The sequence below is a fragment of the Rhipicephalus sanguineus genome, chromosome 3 (genome assembly GCF_013339695.2).
Source record: "Rhipicephalus sanguineus isolate Rsan-2018 chromosome 3, BIME_Rsan_1.4, whole genome shotgun sequence".
Taxonomy (NCBI): Eukaryota; Metazoa; Arthropoda; class Arachnida; order Ixodida; family Ixodidae; genus Rhipicephalus; species Rhipicephalus sanguineus.
In genome coordinates, this window is record NC_051178.1 from 130,177,900 (window position 1) to 130,192,390 (window position 14,491).

A 14,491-nucleotide genomic window follows, 5' to 3' on the forward strand; every position below is an offset into this window, starting at 1 on the left:
TACATCACACCGAGTTACTCGGAACCGATGGCGCATAGTCGAATAGAGAACACCCCCTATCCGAAGCTGCGCACGCACCGATCGTTGTAGAGAATGGCCAGCTCGTTGTTCGAGTTACAGAGGAATGGGCTTGACTTTCCCGGATGGTCGACATCGTGAAACACAGCAGAAATCAGGCAGATGGCCTCGTCCAGAGGGTCGAATATGTCCTGCGAGGAATGTGGGCGGCACTTCAAAAATGAACATGCTGCCCTTTATGTAGATCGCGATAAAGCCTTGCATGATATTCCTTTCTTTTTTTTTATCCCAGCCCTGCAGATTTATCATGCCGCGACAAAGTAAAAGTCTGCGAGGCATTCAGAAAAAAAAAGAATTCTTTCGGTGCCTAACAGGAAGATTGAGCAAAGAAAACGGCACCTATAGCTTGTACGTTTCCTGTATTATAGTCCGGTGTAAATTTATTGCTGTACGATTAACCGGCCCATATGAAGTGCCCGCGCACCTTCTTTCGAAGCCTGAGCAGAAAGTACGCCGTGGCTTGCATTACATCTGCTGCGTGGGTGGAGTTGTGATAAGGATTGTCCTGGTAGTGCGACTCGATCAGCTGTAGCCAGTTGCGGATGGTGCTGTCGTCGATCTCGATGCTGGTGGGCACGTTCATCTTGACGAAGATGGACAGACCCAGCCAGATGAGCGGCCTGTCGATGAACGAGTTGAAGAACTACGCTTTTGCCGACGAAGAAGCACAACAAACACGCGCTGTATATGGTGCCATTATAGCAGGGGTCTCGAACTCACATCAGCTAGCGGGCCACAGTCACGAAATTTAGTCCCGCTAGGGCCGAGACAGTGAAGAAGGTTAAAGCGTGGGGGGGGGGGGGGGGGGGGGGGGGTAGATAGAGTTTGAACGAAATGTCAGCCAATGTTGCCACCTGAAAGGCCTTTCCCATATCTCATATGGGAAATATGAGGTTTCCATATCGCATGTTTGAGACCCCTGCACTATATGGCCACATCATCAGCTACACGGGTTCGGGGAGCAAGTAGGTAAGAGGATATACTCGACGCCGGCGCGAGCGAGTGACTGCGCAATGGGACATTAAAAAGGAGCATTAAGTCAGGCTGTGTTATTCGTGGTAATAGTGAATCATCATCTCTTTCGCCGACGGGAGACTTACTAAGCCACGAAATAAACACAATGAGGCGTTGCCAAGGCGCCCTGATGTTTCCGCACCAGGTTGCCAAGCAACGCCACGCATTTTGACAACAGTTGCACATTCGGATCTTTAATTAATCCATTCTCTAGAAGGAAGGAGCTCATTGCATCCTACGGGAATTTAAGGACTCATTCCGACAAGCTTCGTGAAGTCTTCCTGCACCAGAAAAGCTCTCGGAACTTAAGATCCGAGTCACTTGGCTAAAACAAGTCTTTGGTTACGACGTCAACAAAGCGTGCCGTGATCGGCCTTCGTGATACTGTGGTGTAAAGCGCATGTAACATGGGCTCTGCGAACTTCGGTGACTCACACAAAATGACGCTGTAATGTATGGACGTTTAGATGAAAAAAATAGAGTAGTAAAACTACGTTTAGGAAATACCCGTGTCTAATCTTGTTCTTGTTTTTTAAACGCAGAAATTTTGGTCTGTCTGTCTGTCTGTCTGTCTTTCTGTTTGTCGGCACGTCACTCGATTCAGCCACCCGGCCAAAGTTGAACCACTTGCTTACCGCCCACCCATCTTGAACTGGTACGGCTGTTCCTACTTGTGAACGTTGTCGATCAAAAAGTAAATATTACGCATATCTGAGGCGCAACATCATTAGCTAAGTATTAGGTGGTGTGTTCCTTTAATAGAAAATACATCGGTACGCAATTTTAAAGACCCTAGTTTCTTAAGCTGCGCTGAAAATGCGACTGCGCTGAAACTTGTCTTCCTCCGTGCCCTCCGCACAAGCTCATGTTGTGTTTCGGTTTCGGTTCAGTATTGCATTGTACGAATGACAGGGAGCGCCGCTCTGGCATTCCTGTTTTACCCAGGCGACGTGTAAATAAGAGAGTTTGTGGAGAGTACTCGTTGAGAGCGGACGTTTCTTCTCCTTCGGCGCATCGCGCCAAACCGCGTGTTCGGGCTGGCCGGCGTCCCCGCCGGTCGCGTTGGTCACCGCCGGTCTTCACCTGCCGCTGCGCCGGTTTTTTACAGCCCGCAACACAGCACTCATGTTTCCCGACGTATTGCCAGATGGCATCCATATCTCACGCAGCGCCTCTTCTATCGTGTTTAGACGACATTTGCAGCGAAGCACGCAGATAGCGGCCAATTCTTTTTTTACTTCCATCGTATAGGCACAATATTTACAAATTGCCCGCGGCACAATTTTATTTATTTAATCTTCATTACCCTAACAGGCGGCCATTGTGTGCTTAAGAAATCGAAATGCATAATCCAATCAATTACGGAATTCGTTAATCAATAACTTACACCGTCTGACCTGTCGTGTTAATAATTGGAGCCTATTCGAGTACTAATACTGCTCAATGAGTAGATATGTGCTAAAAACCGCGTGCGCGCGTGGGTGTGTGCGTGCGCATGTGCGTATGTGTTTAAGGCTTTAAACGCTTTCTCTCTCCTTTCGTACAAGCAAGTGCGCTGAAAGCCACGCAGGGGAGGGGGGTGACAAGAGGGCGAGAAGCTATATACGCCCATTCGTCAGCACGCGTCATAACCTTGAGCAATTTTCTTTTTTTTCTTTTTCGAACGCGCGGCTTTCATTTTCAGGCACGTGGCGGCCGTGGGAACTATGCCGCTCACGATGCTCAAATCAGTTAATGGCCGTGGACTGAGTTTATGGCGCATGTCATTTGGGTTTATGGCATCATTTGTAGAAATAAAGAGGGAACGATTTCCAGCTGACTTTGAGAATTGTAACTCCAGGCCGCTTGCTGCGCTATAATGTTCGGCTCACGTGTTCTCAGGAGCCTCGACTACCTACCGGCAGCGTTTTCTGACCATGCTTATGAAGTGTTGCAGGGCCCCTTTAAAGCGAACCTCTCACGTATGTTATCACATCATTTTCAGTCAATGCGCTTGCATGCACCTACCTGCGTCCCGTGAGTGACTCCAGCTCGAGGATGTCGAACTCCCACTTGGTGTCTCCCTCCAGCAGGTCCTTGATCCTGGACGGCGCCGCGACCAGACTGGGCATCACGCCGCTCATGGAGGAGTGCGGGGGCGCCTTCACCACGTTCACTGCGTCCGCCGCCGCCCGGTTTGCACGCCACGCACATAAGGACTTGGCCCGGTTGCGCGAACGATGGGCACTCGGCTCGTCCTATATGGACGCAGTAGCAGCACAATACCTTTCATCAGCGCTGTCTCGTGAGAGAGTCGACGGACGCCCGTTGGTTTCTGGCCCGTCTGCGAGCGAGAAGCAGCGCCGTGCGCACGCGCGTCAAAATAGCTAGACCTGCTCTGCGCTCACTCTGTCCCATGTCAGAGGATCCTCGCATGCGAATCTGGGGCCGAATTCAAAAACAGCTCTTCTTTTGAAAGCGTTACTTGCCATTGGCTGACCGCCTTCGCTGACGATATGCACAGCGTCATGACTGGTTGAAATTTTGTCTTACGAACAATTCTAGCCTAAGTGTTTTTTGTTAGTTCGGACCCTGAAGCCACATTCAAAAAGGTTTAAGTTTGTAAGCGCTCTGTGCCATGGCCACGCTAAGGACATGCCTAGCATCCCTAGCTGCTTCTCCCTGCAGTCTTCTTAACCCTAACTGTTTCGGCTTTACAACTTCCCACAACCTCCCACTCACAAGCATGCGTGGTTTATTTTTTTCTTATTTTTGTTTAGAAATATATTCTGACAGCCAAGAGAGTTAAAAGAACTTTAGAGCTAAGCGCATTTTATTACGTGGACTCGGCAATCATCCCCCAGCGCACCGGCACGTCGACGGACGATCGTGGAGGCCACTGTTGTTGACATCAACGACGACGTACAAAGTGGGCCGAAGCTTCAGTCTTCCGTGCCGAATTTCCAAAGCGCGACAACTGACATGATTCAGCAACGACACTTGCCACGCGAGTGCAGAGGCGCGCGCAGAGTTGGGGTGGCAAGCTCCACCGTAGTGCCCCCCCCCCCTCCCCCGTAGACTCCGAATGAAAACAAGCTTCGCAATGAACGCAAAAATAAAAATTAGCCGACCAAGTGCTTCTCACAAGGGCCCGACTTTGGCCCACGCTTTCCGGGAACAAAGATGGGAAGTAAACAGTTCTTGGAACCCAACATCAGGGGCCCCTCGGCCGCCATTATAGTGAAAAATCTGCATCGCCATAACGCTGCACATTAAAGAGGTATGGGGCTGACTTGGCGCCTCCCTTAGATGATTAAACCCCCCCCCCCCCCCCTACTCCATCGTGCGCACGCCTATGCATATGTTCGCGAAACAAACAAAAAGTGGGCGTTTGCGTTCCACTTAAGTCGGAAAATAAACGCCCACTTTTTGCGGGGCCAATACGTAAAACATAAGAACACTGAAAGAATGTTTGTATAATCTGAATACATCGCCTCGGAATTACTTCGCGGTTACGCTAACTGCGTCGACAGTAAGTCTCCGGAAGCCAGGGCATATATAGGGGTGAGAACTCCGAGGAGAAAACCCACCCCAGTGAGTCCCGCGACAAGGTCGGAGGTCATCTGGTCCTCGGTCTTTTCTTGCCCAGCGGCCAGCTGCGGATTGTAGAGGTCGGTGGCGCGAAGGATGTCGAGCACACCTTCCAGGGCTTGCGATACCGGAGGTGCAGAGTTCTCTTGCGTAGCCATCAGCAGTTTTACGACCTGTGGACCAGAAGTGCGCTGGTGAAGAGCACCAATGAAGTGCGTCATAAAGAAATGCGTATCTGCACCGGGTGAGCGCAGCTGGTCTTGTGACCTACCTTTCGACGTTTAGGATCTATACAAATGTAGAAACTCAACGAATTAAGCACTTAACTCGAGTAGGAAAACGGCTCTCACCCGCTCTTATGAAGTGAGAACGGGACTGCTGAGTGTAACAAGAGTTAAACTCTGTTACCTGGCAGGCCGGCCGCACAAGTGGACGGTCCGTGCACACTTTTGTACGTGCGTGTGTATGTGTGTACGGTGAGCGTACGTGTGTGTGAGCGCGTTGTTAGCATGTATAGTTAGAAATATTATTCGGCGTGTGTGTATGTGTGGTGGGGTGTCCGATCAACACCACCTCTCCGACCCTTCTTTATGAATGTTCGTGCGTGTGTTTGTATGTGTGCGCGTATATATACACATACAAACTGTAAAAACTACGGGGTCGGGGGTGAGGACGGTGAACACCCCCCCCCCCCCATGCTACGCCACTACGCGTCTCTGCTGCAAAGGTCTTACTGTAAGTCTGATATTCAATTCATTACTAGCGGCTTTTAGGGGCGAAGCTCCTCTTAGTCTAACCTTGTCACGTCTCCGTTGTCCGGCGTAACCACCTTTGCAAACTGCCCACTCCATCTTTGCAAACATCCCACTACGACCCATCACCGATCCTTTGCAAACTGCCCACTACTTCGTCTTTGCAAACATCCCACTATGATCCGTCACCGATCCAATATTTCACCGACCATAAAGCCGTTATAATGAAGGGGGAACGGAAGCCACGTCTAGCTACCACTTACGATTAATAAAATTTCTTGTATAAATATATACAGTGTTTGTCACGTCTTTGATGATGTACTGGGCTATCGCTTTGATTACTGCTGGGCGAAACCACTGAAGATTTCACGGTGTAACCATGATTGCTTCAGGAGCTTCGCCCAAGCTCTTCATCATTCACCCGTGGATATGCTGCGAATTTTTATTCAACTTTCATGCGCACGATAAATTTTTGAAGTCTGTGTCACAGACTCACCTTTGTGACGGGGGCTTCAATTAACATTGCATGGTACTTAGCGAACGACTGTCTCCGGCTCAGTACCACTGCAAAGAAATATGAGCATTGTTAGTTTCTCGTGTAAAGGTATCTTTCATTCTGCTATTTATGATATATAATGAGAACAGTGCTATTTTTCCTCAAATGTCAGTTGAGTAAAGGCTCGCGCTATTTGGTGACAGCTTAATCAAAAACAGTGCAGCCAACAGTGTTTTAGAGAAGGCTGTTTCGTATTTTGGTATTGCAACAATTGCAATAAAAACTGACATTGGACAATAGTGGTGAATGACAGCGCATGGGCAGCTTGCCGTTCTCTTATTGGCATTTCAATTATGCGGACACTCTCGGCGGATTTTTGCCGTCGCCGTCACGTTCTGTATAACGTCCAAACTGATAACATCACCCTGCGCATCTATGTTCTACGCGCGAGAGCTGGGGACGAACGTGGCTAAAGCAGAGATGAAACGAGCCGGCCATTTCCGTCGCAAGAAGGCACGAAGGGCGCATGCGAGGCCTACCGTCGATGTCTCCTCAAGCAAAGAGGAAACGCCCCGCCCGTCTTTCGTCGGGCGAAGGAGCATGAAGGGGCGCCGGTTGAGGGAGGTGGGGGGGGATTCGTTGCTCGAGCAGCGACTGCGAACATTGATCAAAAGGGTGCGGTCGCGAACGCTATCTCGACAGACATCAGTAGACGGCTCGTATACCCTTGTACATGCTGTGGTCACACCGCTTACTTCGCGTCTAGATGACAGACAGCATAAAAACCACTTCGCTCCCTGGAGCGGCCGTAATCCCTTACACCAGCGTTTCGCAGAGTTACGCGAGATCGGATGCAAGAGAGTTAGCTGCTAGCCTTACTTCGTATAAAATTCCAATTTGTAGCTATCGCATTCATTGCTTCACCCTTGCGGCGAAACTGATCTTTCTTTATCGTTTTTCAGGTAGAGGGCGGGAAGGGGGAGGGATGGGGGGCTACAAGTAGGATTTGGGTTCTGGATCCGCCGTAGCTGAAGCCTAAGCACATGTTATTTCGCCTGCATGCTAAACGTCCCCACAGCGATGCGCACAATTGTCACCTATCTTGAACTAAACCTTTGCAAGTGTACTTAACAGACTCGCTGATAACTCACCGGCCTCTGGTGGGAAAGGCTTATCCATGAGGAAAGGACTTTCCTTGATGTACACCACGTGGTCCAACTTCTTCCTGCGAGCGGCCGACAAAAGACGAAGACGTGTCGATCAGTGCGGCTCAGATTATATTAGCCGGTTAAATGGTGAGCGACTGCCCATTATTGTGTATACCCTGGCGACGCGCTGTTGTCCACGGGCGCGATCTTGCTCCAGACCGGCACGCACTCGCCCGTCTTTCGGCGATGGAAGAGACTGCCCTCCCAGGCACAGTCTTTTTCCAGCTGAGCGCTGATGTTGGCGGCCACGTCTCCCTTCAACGAATCGTTGCGCTGCAGTTCTCGGGCGTCCTCGCCCAACATCTCCTCCACCGAGTAGCCCACCAGTTTCTCGGCCGCGCGGTTCATGAACTGCACACGCGCGTGAAGGGAACCGATCGGGCTTTGGTTTCATTCTACTCTCGTCCCTGAGTGGTTCGACGTCGTTCTCACGACGAGGCCTCTGAGACAGCTGTGGCAGTTGTGGAAAGGGCACAAAAATATTTCACAACTCCCAAATTTTTCGCCGGGAAAACAAGAGCACCCATCTCCAAGTTCTACACCCAAACAGTAAACGATGCTGCATTTGTCGGAAGACCTTCTCGCACTTTCCCAATGGTGAACTAAGGGGGAAGGACCACCGGTTGTCATACATATGACAAAGTAACTATATGGAACATGACGATGGCGAACAAAGACACGGACGACTAGAAAGACACCAACAACGCCAGTTGGTGTCCATGTCCTTGTTCACCAAAACCAAGTAGCCCAGCTGTCTATGCTTTATAGTGACAATGTAATCGATGGTGGTTTAACGAAGAATACAAAGAGAAATTATCTACGTACAGACGAGGAATCGAGTGATAATGCATATATATATATATATATATATATATATATATATATATAATATATATATATATATATATATATATATATATATATATATATATATCCGAAGCGATGACAGTGGCGCGAAAGTATGTCGTCGGCCATTGTGTCGGGACGGAACGAAAAAAAAATATTTTTGACGGGACGAAAACGTAAAAAACGTGATCTATTTCGTTCCGGAGAGAAACCAAAATATTTTTTATCCGTTTTCGTTTCACGGGAAAGCTTGGCGATCCAGAACAACCGAGCTCACGCAACGTCAGGGTACGGTATTAGCGCGTATCTCAGGCAGAAATTCCAAAGTGCAGATGTGTCGAAGTTTTGCGAAAAACGAGAAGAGTGGCAACCATAGTTGTTTAAAATAACGCAAGTTGACCTTGGTGTGGCAGCCACACATGAGAGCGTGGAAAAAGCATTCTCGGCGCTGAAGTTTGTTTTATCAGAATAGCGCTCTCGCATATCTGAGAGTACACTCGATGACGGGCTGCGTATGAGATCACGCTCACTCCCTTGACACAAACCACTGAGCCTGTTCAGAAAATTCGGAATTCACTTTTGAGATAATTAAATACAATAACTCAGAAGGATACTGGTTTGCGCTAGTTGGTCGGACTTCGTGGTACAGTTACGTGCGCTTCATTTAAAAACGTGGAAACAATGTGTTTTACCCCTGTCCCACGTTCTTAAGAGGAGCGCAGTTGCGTAAGTAACTACTATACCACAAATCCTGTGTGTTTATCGTTACTTTTAGCTTCAAATGTTTACATACAAATAAAAACCGTTACGGAACTTTTTTTTTTCGTTCCCGAACAGAAACGGAACGGAACTTTTTGCGGTGGAACAAAACAAAAACCGAGACGAAAAACATTTCGTTCCGACACCCTGGTCGGGGCCACTCGTAGTTCTCTCTGCGATCGCTTGGAAGGTAAGACACGCCTTCGCAATGCCCACCTGTATTTCGTGCGTAGGCCCAGTGATGATGACACCGTCCCGCACATAGTGTAACGCAGAAAACAGCGCCTCGGAGGCCATTAGCTTCCACGACTGCGCGAGGTCGTTGTGCTCAATCTGGACGATCTCGTTGAGGCACGCGATGGGCGAGCTCGTCTCCAGCATCCACTGCAGCGATCGAGACCAGGCGGGACATGTACAAGCGGCATGTCATTAACAATAAATAATCTGTGGGGCTTTACCTCCCAAAACTACGATATGATTATGAGAGACGCCGTAGTGGAGGGCTCCGGGAATTTAGACCACCTGAGTTTCTAGAACGTGCGCCTCAATCTCTAATCACACGGGCCTCTGGCATTTTGACTCCATCGAAATGAGGCTGCCCCGTCCGGGATCCGATCCCGCGACCTTCGGGTCAGCAGACGAGCACCAAAACAACTGGACCACCCCGGCAGGTCGTCGTTTCAGTAGAAAGACTTACAATAGCAGATTCAAGCGACCTGCGTAGCCCAAATCTTGCCAGGGCGTCCTCAAATACAGAAGCGGATTGCGCGTTCGCCACCAGCATAGGCGTCCGCAGGGTTTCCCATCAGAAAGCGGGGGGGGGGGGAGGGGGGGGGTGAACGTAAAGTCTCTTTATCTTAGGTGAACGTTCATCGCAGCCCCCCCCCCTCCTGGGCGATTATAGGGTCCCCCCCCCCTCGCCGAGTGCACGCCTATGGCCACAAGCCACTAGTATTTCGTTGTGCAAAATTATACTATAGCAATTGTACAGTCGAGAAAACAAAAACTCACGAATTTGTCTGTCGAAACTACGATCTGCTTTCGTGCCGACTGTACCTTTTCCCTCGTATTCTGAGAGACACTGAGCCACTCTATAGTTTCCTTTTGTACGTTCACTGTGTCATCTTTCTTACAGCGGCGTCACACGTTGGCTCATTTCCTTTAAAACTTGTCCGTTGTTGCGGCAGCAAACATGACCAAACAGAAAACCAACTAGCCCGATAACCTATTACACATTTTGTTACGAAAATGTCGTCTGGAACGAAGCTTTTAAATAAAAGCTTCACTTTAGTTAGACGAGCACATATTGCAGCAGTCATGATAGTTACCCTCTTGTAGCCAGCCCTGAGCAGCGGGATGATAGCTGCCTCTTCCCTATCCGCCAACCTGAAGCGCAAGACGGGAAAAAAAAAAGAAAATAAAATGCACGAAAGTCAGTACATGCTCTTTGCTAACAAGTGTGCACATTGAATACAGTATAACTGGTTAGGCTGATTGCTACGGATCAATTTCGAACAGCGAGCGCAGTCGTGAAAGAAGGCTAGCGGAACGATCACGGAACAAGCACGCAAACAGAGAATTCCACTCACCCTTTCTTCACCACTGCGACAATGCAGGCGTACTGACTCCACTTGTAGCCGCCCAATGTCCTGTGGGAAATTACGAGCAGACACACACGCAAAAAAAGTAATGATTGGATTGAAAAAGTTGAGTCATTGCACTCTGCGAACGTGGATGAAGCTGTTCAGCACACGAAACAGGTGACACAGAATTTCGAATCATAGCCGATCATACACTCTGCATTGAAATCCGAAATGTCGGTCCAGACAGACCCTTTTGAATTTAGCTTATGCTCCTTAAATTTTTTTTTATTTGGGCAGCATGACACTTGCGTCTTTTTACCGCATTCTCCGTTTCGCGACTTGCGTTTTCAACATCTTGATCAGTGTTTGCCGCCCGTGTGTTCCCTTCTTCATTTTAGTGGACCGGTGGTGAGCGAGTGGTGGAAGTTGTCCACCACTCACCACTAGTCTTGCAGGCTGATGCGAACAGTGTCTTCCGTTATTTTCCGCTGTGAACGCGTTTCGCGCAAAGGCGCCGGCTGTGACAATGTGGAGTGGCATTTATACCTGCACAGCGTTATGGGGTCGATGGTGTGCTTGCTCCGCGCATCGATGAAAACCAGGTGTGGGCGGCCGTTGAGGAAGTTCTCGACGGCCTCCTCCGCGGTCGCGCTCACGCGACACTCGTAGTGCATCTTGTCGACCGCCCACCTGAGCGCGGAGTACTGCGCATCTTTTTTGGTGAACACGAACATCACCTGCAATTGAGATGGACACCAGTACGCTTGTTCCATAAGCCAAGGCTGCACTCGAAACATCATAAATAATAATATTTGTTTGGGTTTTACGTCCCAAAGCCACGATATGATTATGAGGGACGCCGTAGCGGACGGCTCCGTAAATTTTGACTATGGGGTGCTCTTTAAAGGGACACTAAAGAGAAAAAAAACTATTTTTCTCGTATTAGTCTTTCACAATACCAAAATCAACACCCTTGCCGCGAGAAGACGCTTGGTATGCGAGAAAACGCGCAAAAAGAAAATGCGGGTGGCGACGCACCCATGAAGTTCCCGCACGAATCGCTGAAACGTCATAGATTTTGACGGCATCTACTAGGGCCTATAGGTCCTAGTAGACGCCGGTAACGTGCTTATGACTTCGTATACGCAATCATGGGCACGCTACCAGTAAAAAGTAACACTGTTACAGTGTTACAGCAACAGTTACAGTTACCTATGCCAAAAAAAGTAACTCAAGTAACCTGTTACAGTTACAGTTGCCGTAAAAAAAAGTAACGTCGTTACTTTTCCGCTACTGTATGAAAATAGATAAGAAATCAAGTTATAGAATGTATTTAATAAAAATGTACGACGGCATGCGGGTAGTCAAAATTGCACGTGGTAAAACCCTAGACGACGGAAACCTAAAAGGGGGCCCAACACAAGCAATCGTTTTGTACGCCTCATACTAGAAGTGGAAAACGTGGTCAAGTGTGAAGACGACGTCCATTTTGTCTGCTCTATGTTCAAGGTGTGTCATACTATTCGGAGAGCCTCGCGTCCGCTGGGCACACAAACCTTTTCAGGTGTTCGCAAAACGCAAAGATCGCACACCTGCGGACGATCAGAGCAGGGTCATCTACGAGCATAGGCATGCGACGACGGCTCGTGAAAGAAGGCGGGGGTAAAGATCACTCCTGGAATCGTGGTTCATTCGTCGCGACGCACTGGTAGAGTGTACTAGAACTGCAGCATTGGCTTCCAACAACCGCGGCCCCCTGCTGGACATAAGGACATCTGTGTCTAATGGACCAGTCTACCTCTGCTCATTTTTTCTTTTCTTTTTTTTGCCAATGGACCGGTCCACCTCGGCTCTTTTTCTTTCTTTTTTCTGCCACCTGCATAGGAGGCGAAACGTCCATGTCATTCTGTTAATAGTAAAGCTCTTACAATCAGTTCCAAAGAAGTTTTAAAAAGTCGCTTCGCTATTTCACGGTATTTCTGGCTGTCAGCCGTTTCGCGCTCTGCTGCTTTCTAGCCGCCTGTCAAACACGAGTAGCTCGAAGCCTAATGCTCCACCGGTTCACCAAGAACAGAGCTAGAAGTTTAAGTGCCGAAAAAATAAAAAACGGAACTGAACTTAGCAAACTGTTAGTTGCAACATGATTGATTTACGACAACATGTGTAGTTTACAAGTAAACTTGAAGACCAGCCTCCGACCTCGGTCACCTGCAGGAAATATAATCCTCTTAGCACTCGTAAGCTGCGAGGAGAACCCTATTATTGAAATTCGAAAGATGGAGAGGATACGGTAAAGAAGAAAGTTCAAAAAAGTGGAAAGCTTTTAATGTCGGCCTTTAACGCCGAGTGTTGCTGTTGGATCATTTTTTTATAAAAACAGAAGTTACTGTAACGTTATTTCCCGTTACAGTTACTGAGTAAAAACGTAACAGTGTTACAGTTACAAGTTCATTTAACTTAAAAGTAACTATTCACAGTTACAAGTTACCTGTCCTCGACAATGCAACATTGCAAAGGTCAGCTCAGAAACCTGGTGACAACTGACATTAGTGCGAGCCCCGGCTCGCTTCGGTTCAGTCACAAAACTGCTTTTCGGTGAATGATTCGGAGGGATCGAAGTGCGGCCTCTCCGTTTACGGCCGGGGATTTATCGTGGCGCGAAGCATTGTGTCCTTGCAGCTGAAGCCTGCAACGTTTCCACCAAAGGTGCAGGAGGCGTGACAAAAGGTAGCATGAGACGCCGACCGCGCGTCTAGCTGGCCAATGGCGAAATCGAAACGCGTCATGCGTCTCAACGCGAAAGCTTTTGACACGGGTATGAACACGACGCGTGCGCTTTGTGCTCATTCGTTCGCCAGACCGCGGCCGCGCTGGAACGCTGCCGTGGCCAGACGGTCAAACGCAGCAGCGGCTGGACGGAGCCCCACGGAGACCCGATATGGCGATGGAGGATCATCCGAAAGGCGACTCTGGGGAGCCCGAGCCGGCTGTACGGGCACCAGCCTGCCCAGATCCACAGTTTTCAATGATCAAACACCCACTTCAGCATCGGTGGAGCCTGTGGTTCTACAGGAATGACAAGAATCGCAGCTGGGAGGAGAACCTTCTGGAGATCTCCTCGTTCGACGCTGTTGAAGACTTCTGGGCGCTCTACAACCACATAGAGCTGGCCAGCAAGCTTCCCGTTGGATGCGACTACTCGCTGTTCAAGTCTGGCATCAAGCCCATGTGGGAAGACTGCCGCAACAAGCAAGGAGGTCGTTGGCTCTTCAACCTCAACAAAAACCAGAGGACAACGCACTTGGACAATTACTGGCTCGAAATCTTGCTGTGTTTGATAGGAGAGGGCTTTGACGAGTTCAGCGACGACGTCAACGGTGCTGTGGTTCAGGTTCGCAACAACCTCGACAAGATCGCCGTCTGGACCACCGATGTTCGCCGAGCTGATGGCAACGTCAAGATCGGTAAGACATTGAAGGCGCGGCTGAACATGCATCCCCGGCATATAGTTCCATACCAGGCCCACACCGATACTCAGTCGAAACATGGTTCCACGACAAGGGCTAGATATCAAGTCTAAAAGAAATTTGAGCGAACCAAGAGATGACAAGACGACGTGAAGCCACACCTCAACCAAGGTGCGTTGAACGGAAATGAAATGGAGCAACGTGGCTACACACCGAGAACCAAGGAAAGAAGGGGAAAGAAAAATGAATATTTTGATGTGAAAGCGGAATATCTGCTATGCTTAAAGTTGCGTCTCTCTTGTGAAATGTTAAATAAAATTGTTTAAAAGTAACATCCATGGTGATTCCTTCGTCAGCTGCCGTGCGCTTCGGATGCTCGAATCCGCGTCGCTTCGGAGAGCAACGACGCGGAATTTAAGATTGTTTTGGCAAAAGCATAGACCAAACGGCGAGGGAACTATTAGAAGAGTTTCATATTGGAAGGAAAGGGTCCGCCTGTGTCAGCATAGGCGTGCGCAGTGTTCCTCATCAGGGGAGGGGGGTCGAAGGTTCACCGCAGCCCCCTCGTGCGCACGGCTATGCTTAGAAGTTAGTTCTCCCCCTTTGAACGTCGTTTGTAAATGGCGCCAATGACGCTCCTCTGTCTTTTCTGTCCTTTCTTTCTTGTTTCAAGTATTGTGCCTTGAATGACGTGTTTATGCAAGCATAGATCACCCAC

At 49.0% G+C, this 14,491-nt stretch overlaps 2 protein-coding genes across 2 annotated transcripts; one reads left to right on the forward strand and one right to left on the reverse strand.

Moving 5' to 3' along the window:
• Positions 1-56: 56 nt before the first annotated feature.
• LOC119385846 (high affinity cAMP-specific and IBMX-insensitive 3',5'-cyclic phosphodiesterase 8B) lies at positions 57-11,040 on the reverse strand. The gene is made up of 11 exons (XM_049414133.1): positions 10,853-11,040; positions 10,313-10,372; positions 10,052-10,109; positions 8,940-9,107; positions 7,234-7,469; positions 7,062-7,135; positions 5,911-5,978; positions 4,662-4,835; positions 3,100-3,329; positions 503-698; positions 57-209 (listed from the first exon to the last, which is right to left on the reverse strand). The coding sequence occupies exons 1-11, from the start codon at positions 11,038-11,040 to the stop codon at positions 57-59; spliced, it is 1,605 nt and encodes a 534-aa protein (XP_049270090.1).
• Positions 11,041-13,244: 2,204 nt separating this feature from the next.
• Positions 13,245-13,916, forward strand: LOC119385096 (eukaryotic translation initiation factor 4E-like). Its single transcript, XM_037652638.2, has one exon. The coding sequence runs from the start codon at positions 13,245-13,247 to the stop codon at positions 13,884-13,886; it is 642 nt and encodes a 213-aa protein (XP_037508566.2). The 3' UTR covers positions 13,887-13,916.
• The last annotated feature ends 575 nt before the right edge of the window (positions 13,917-14,491 follow it).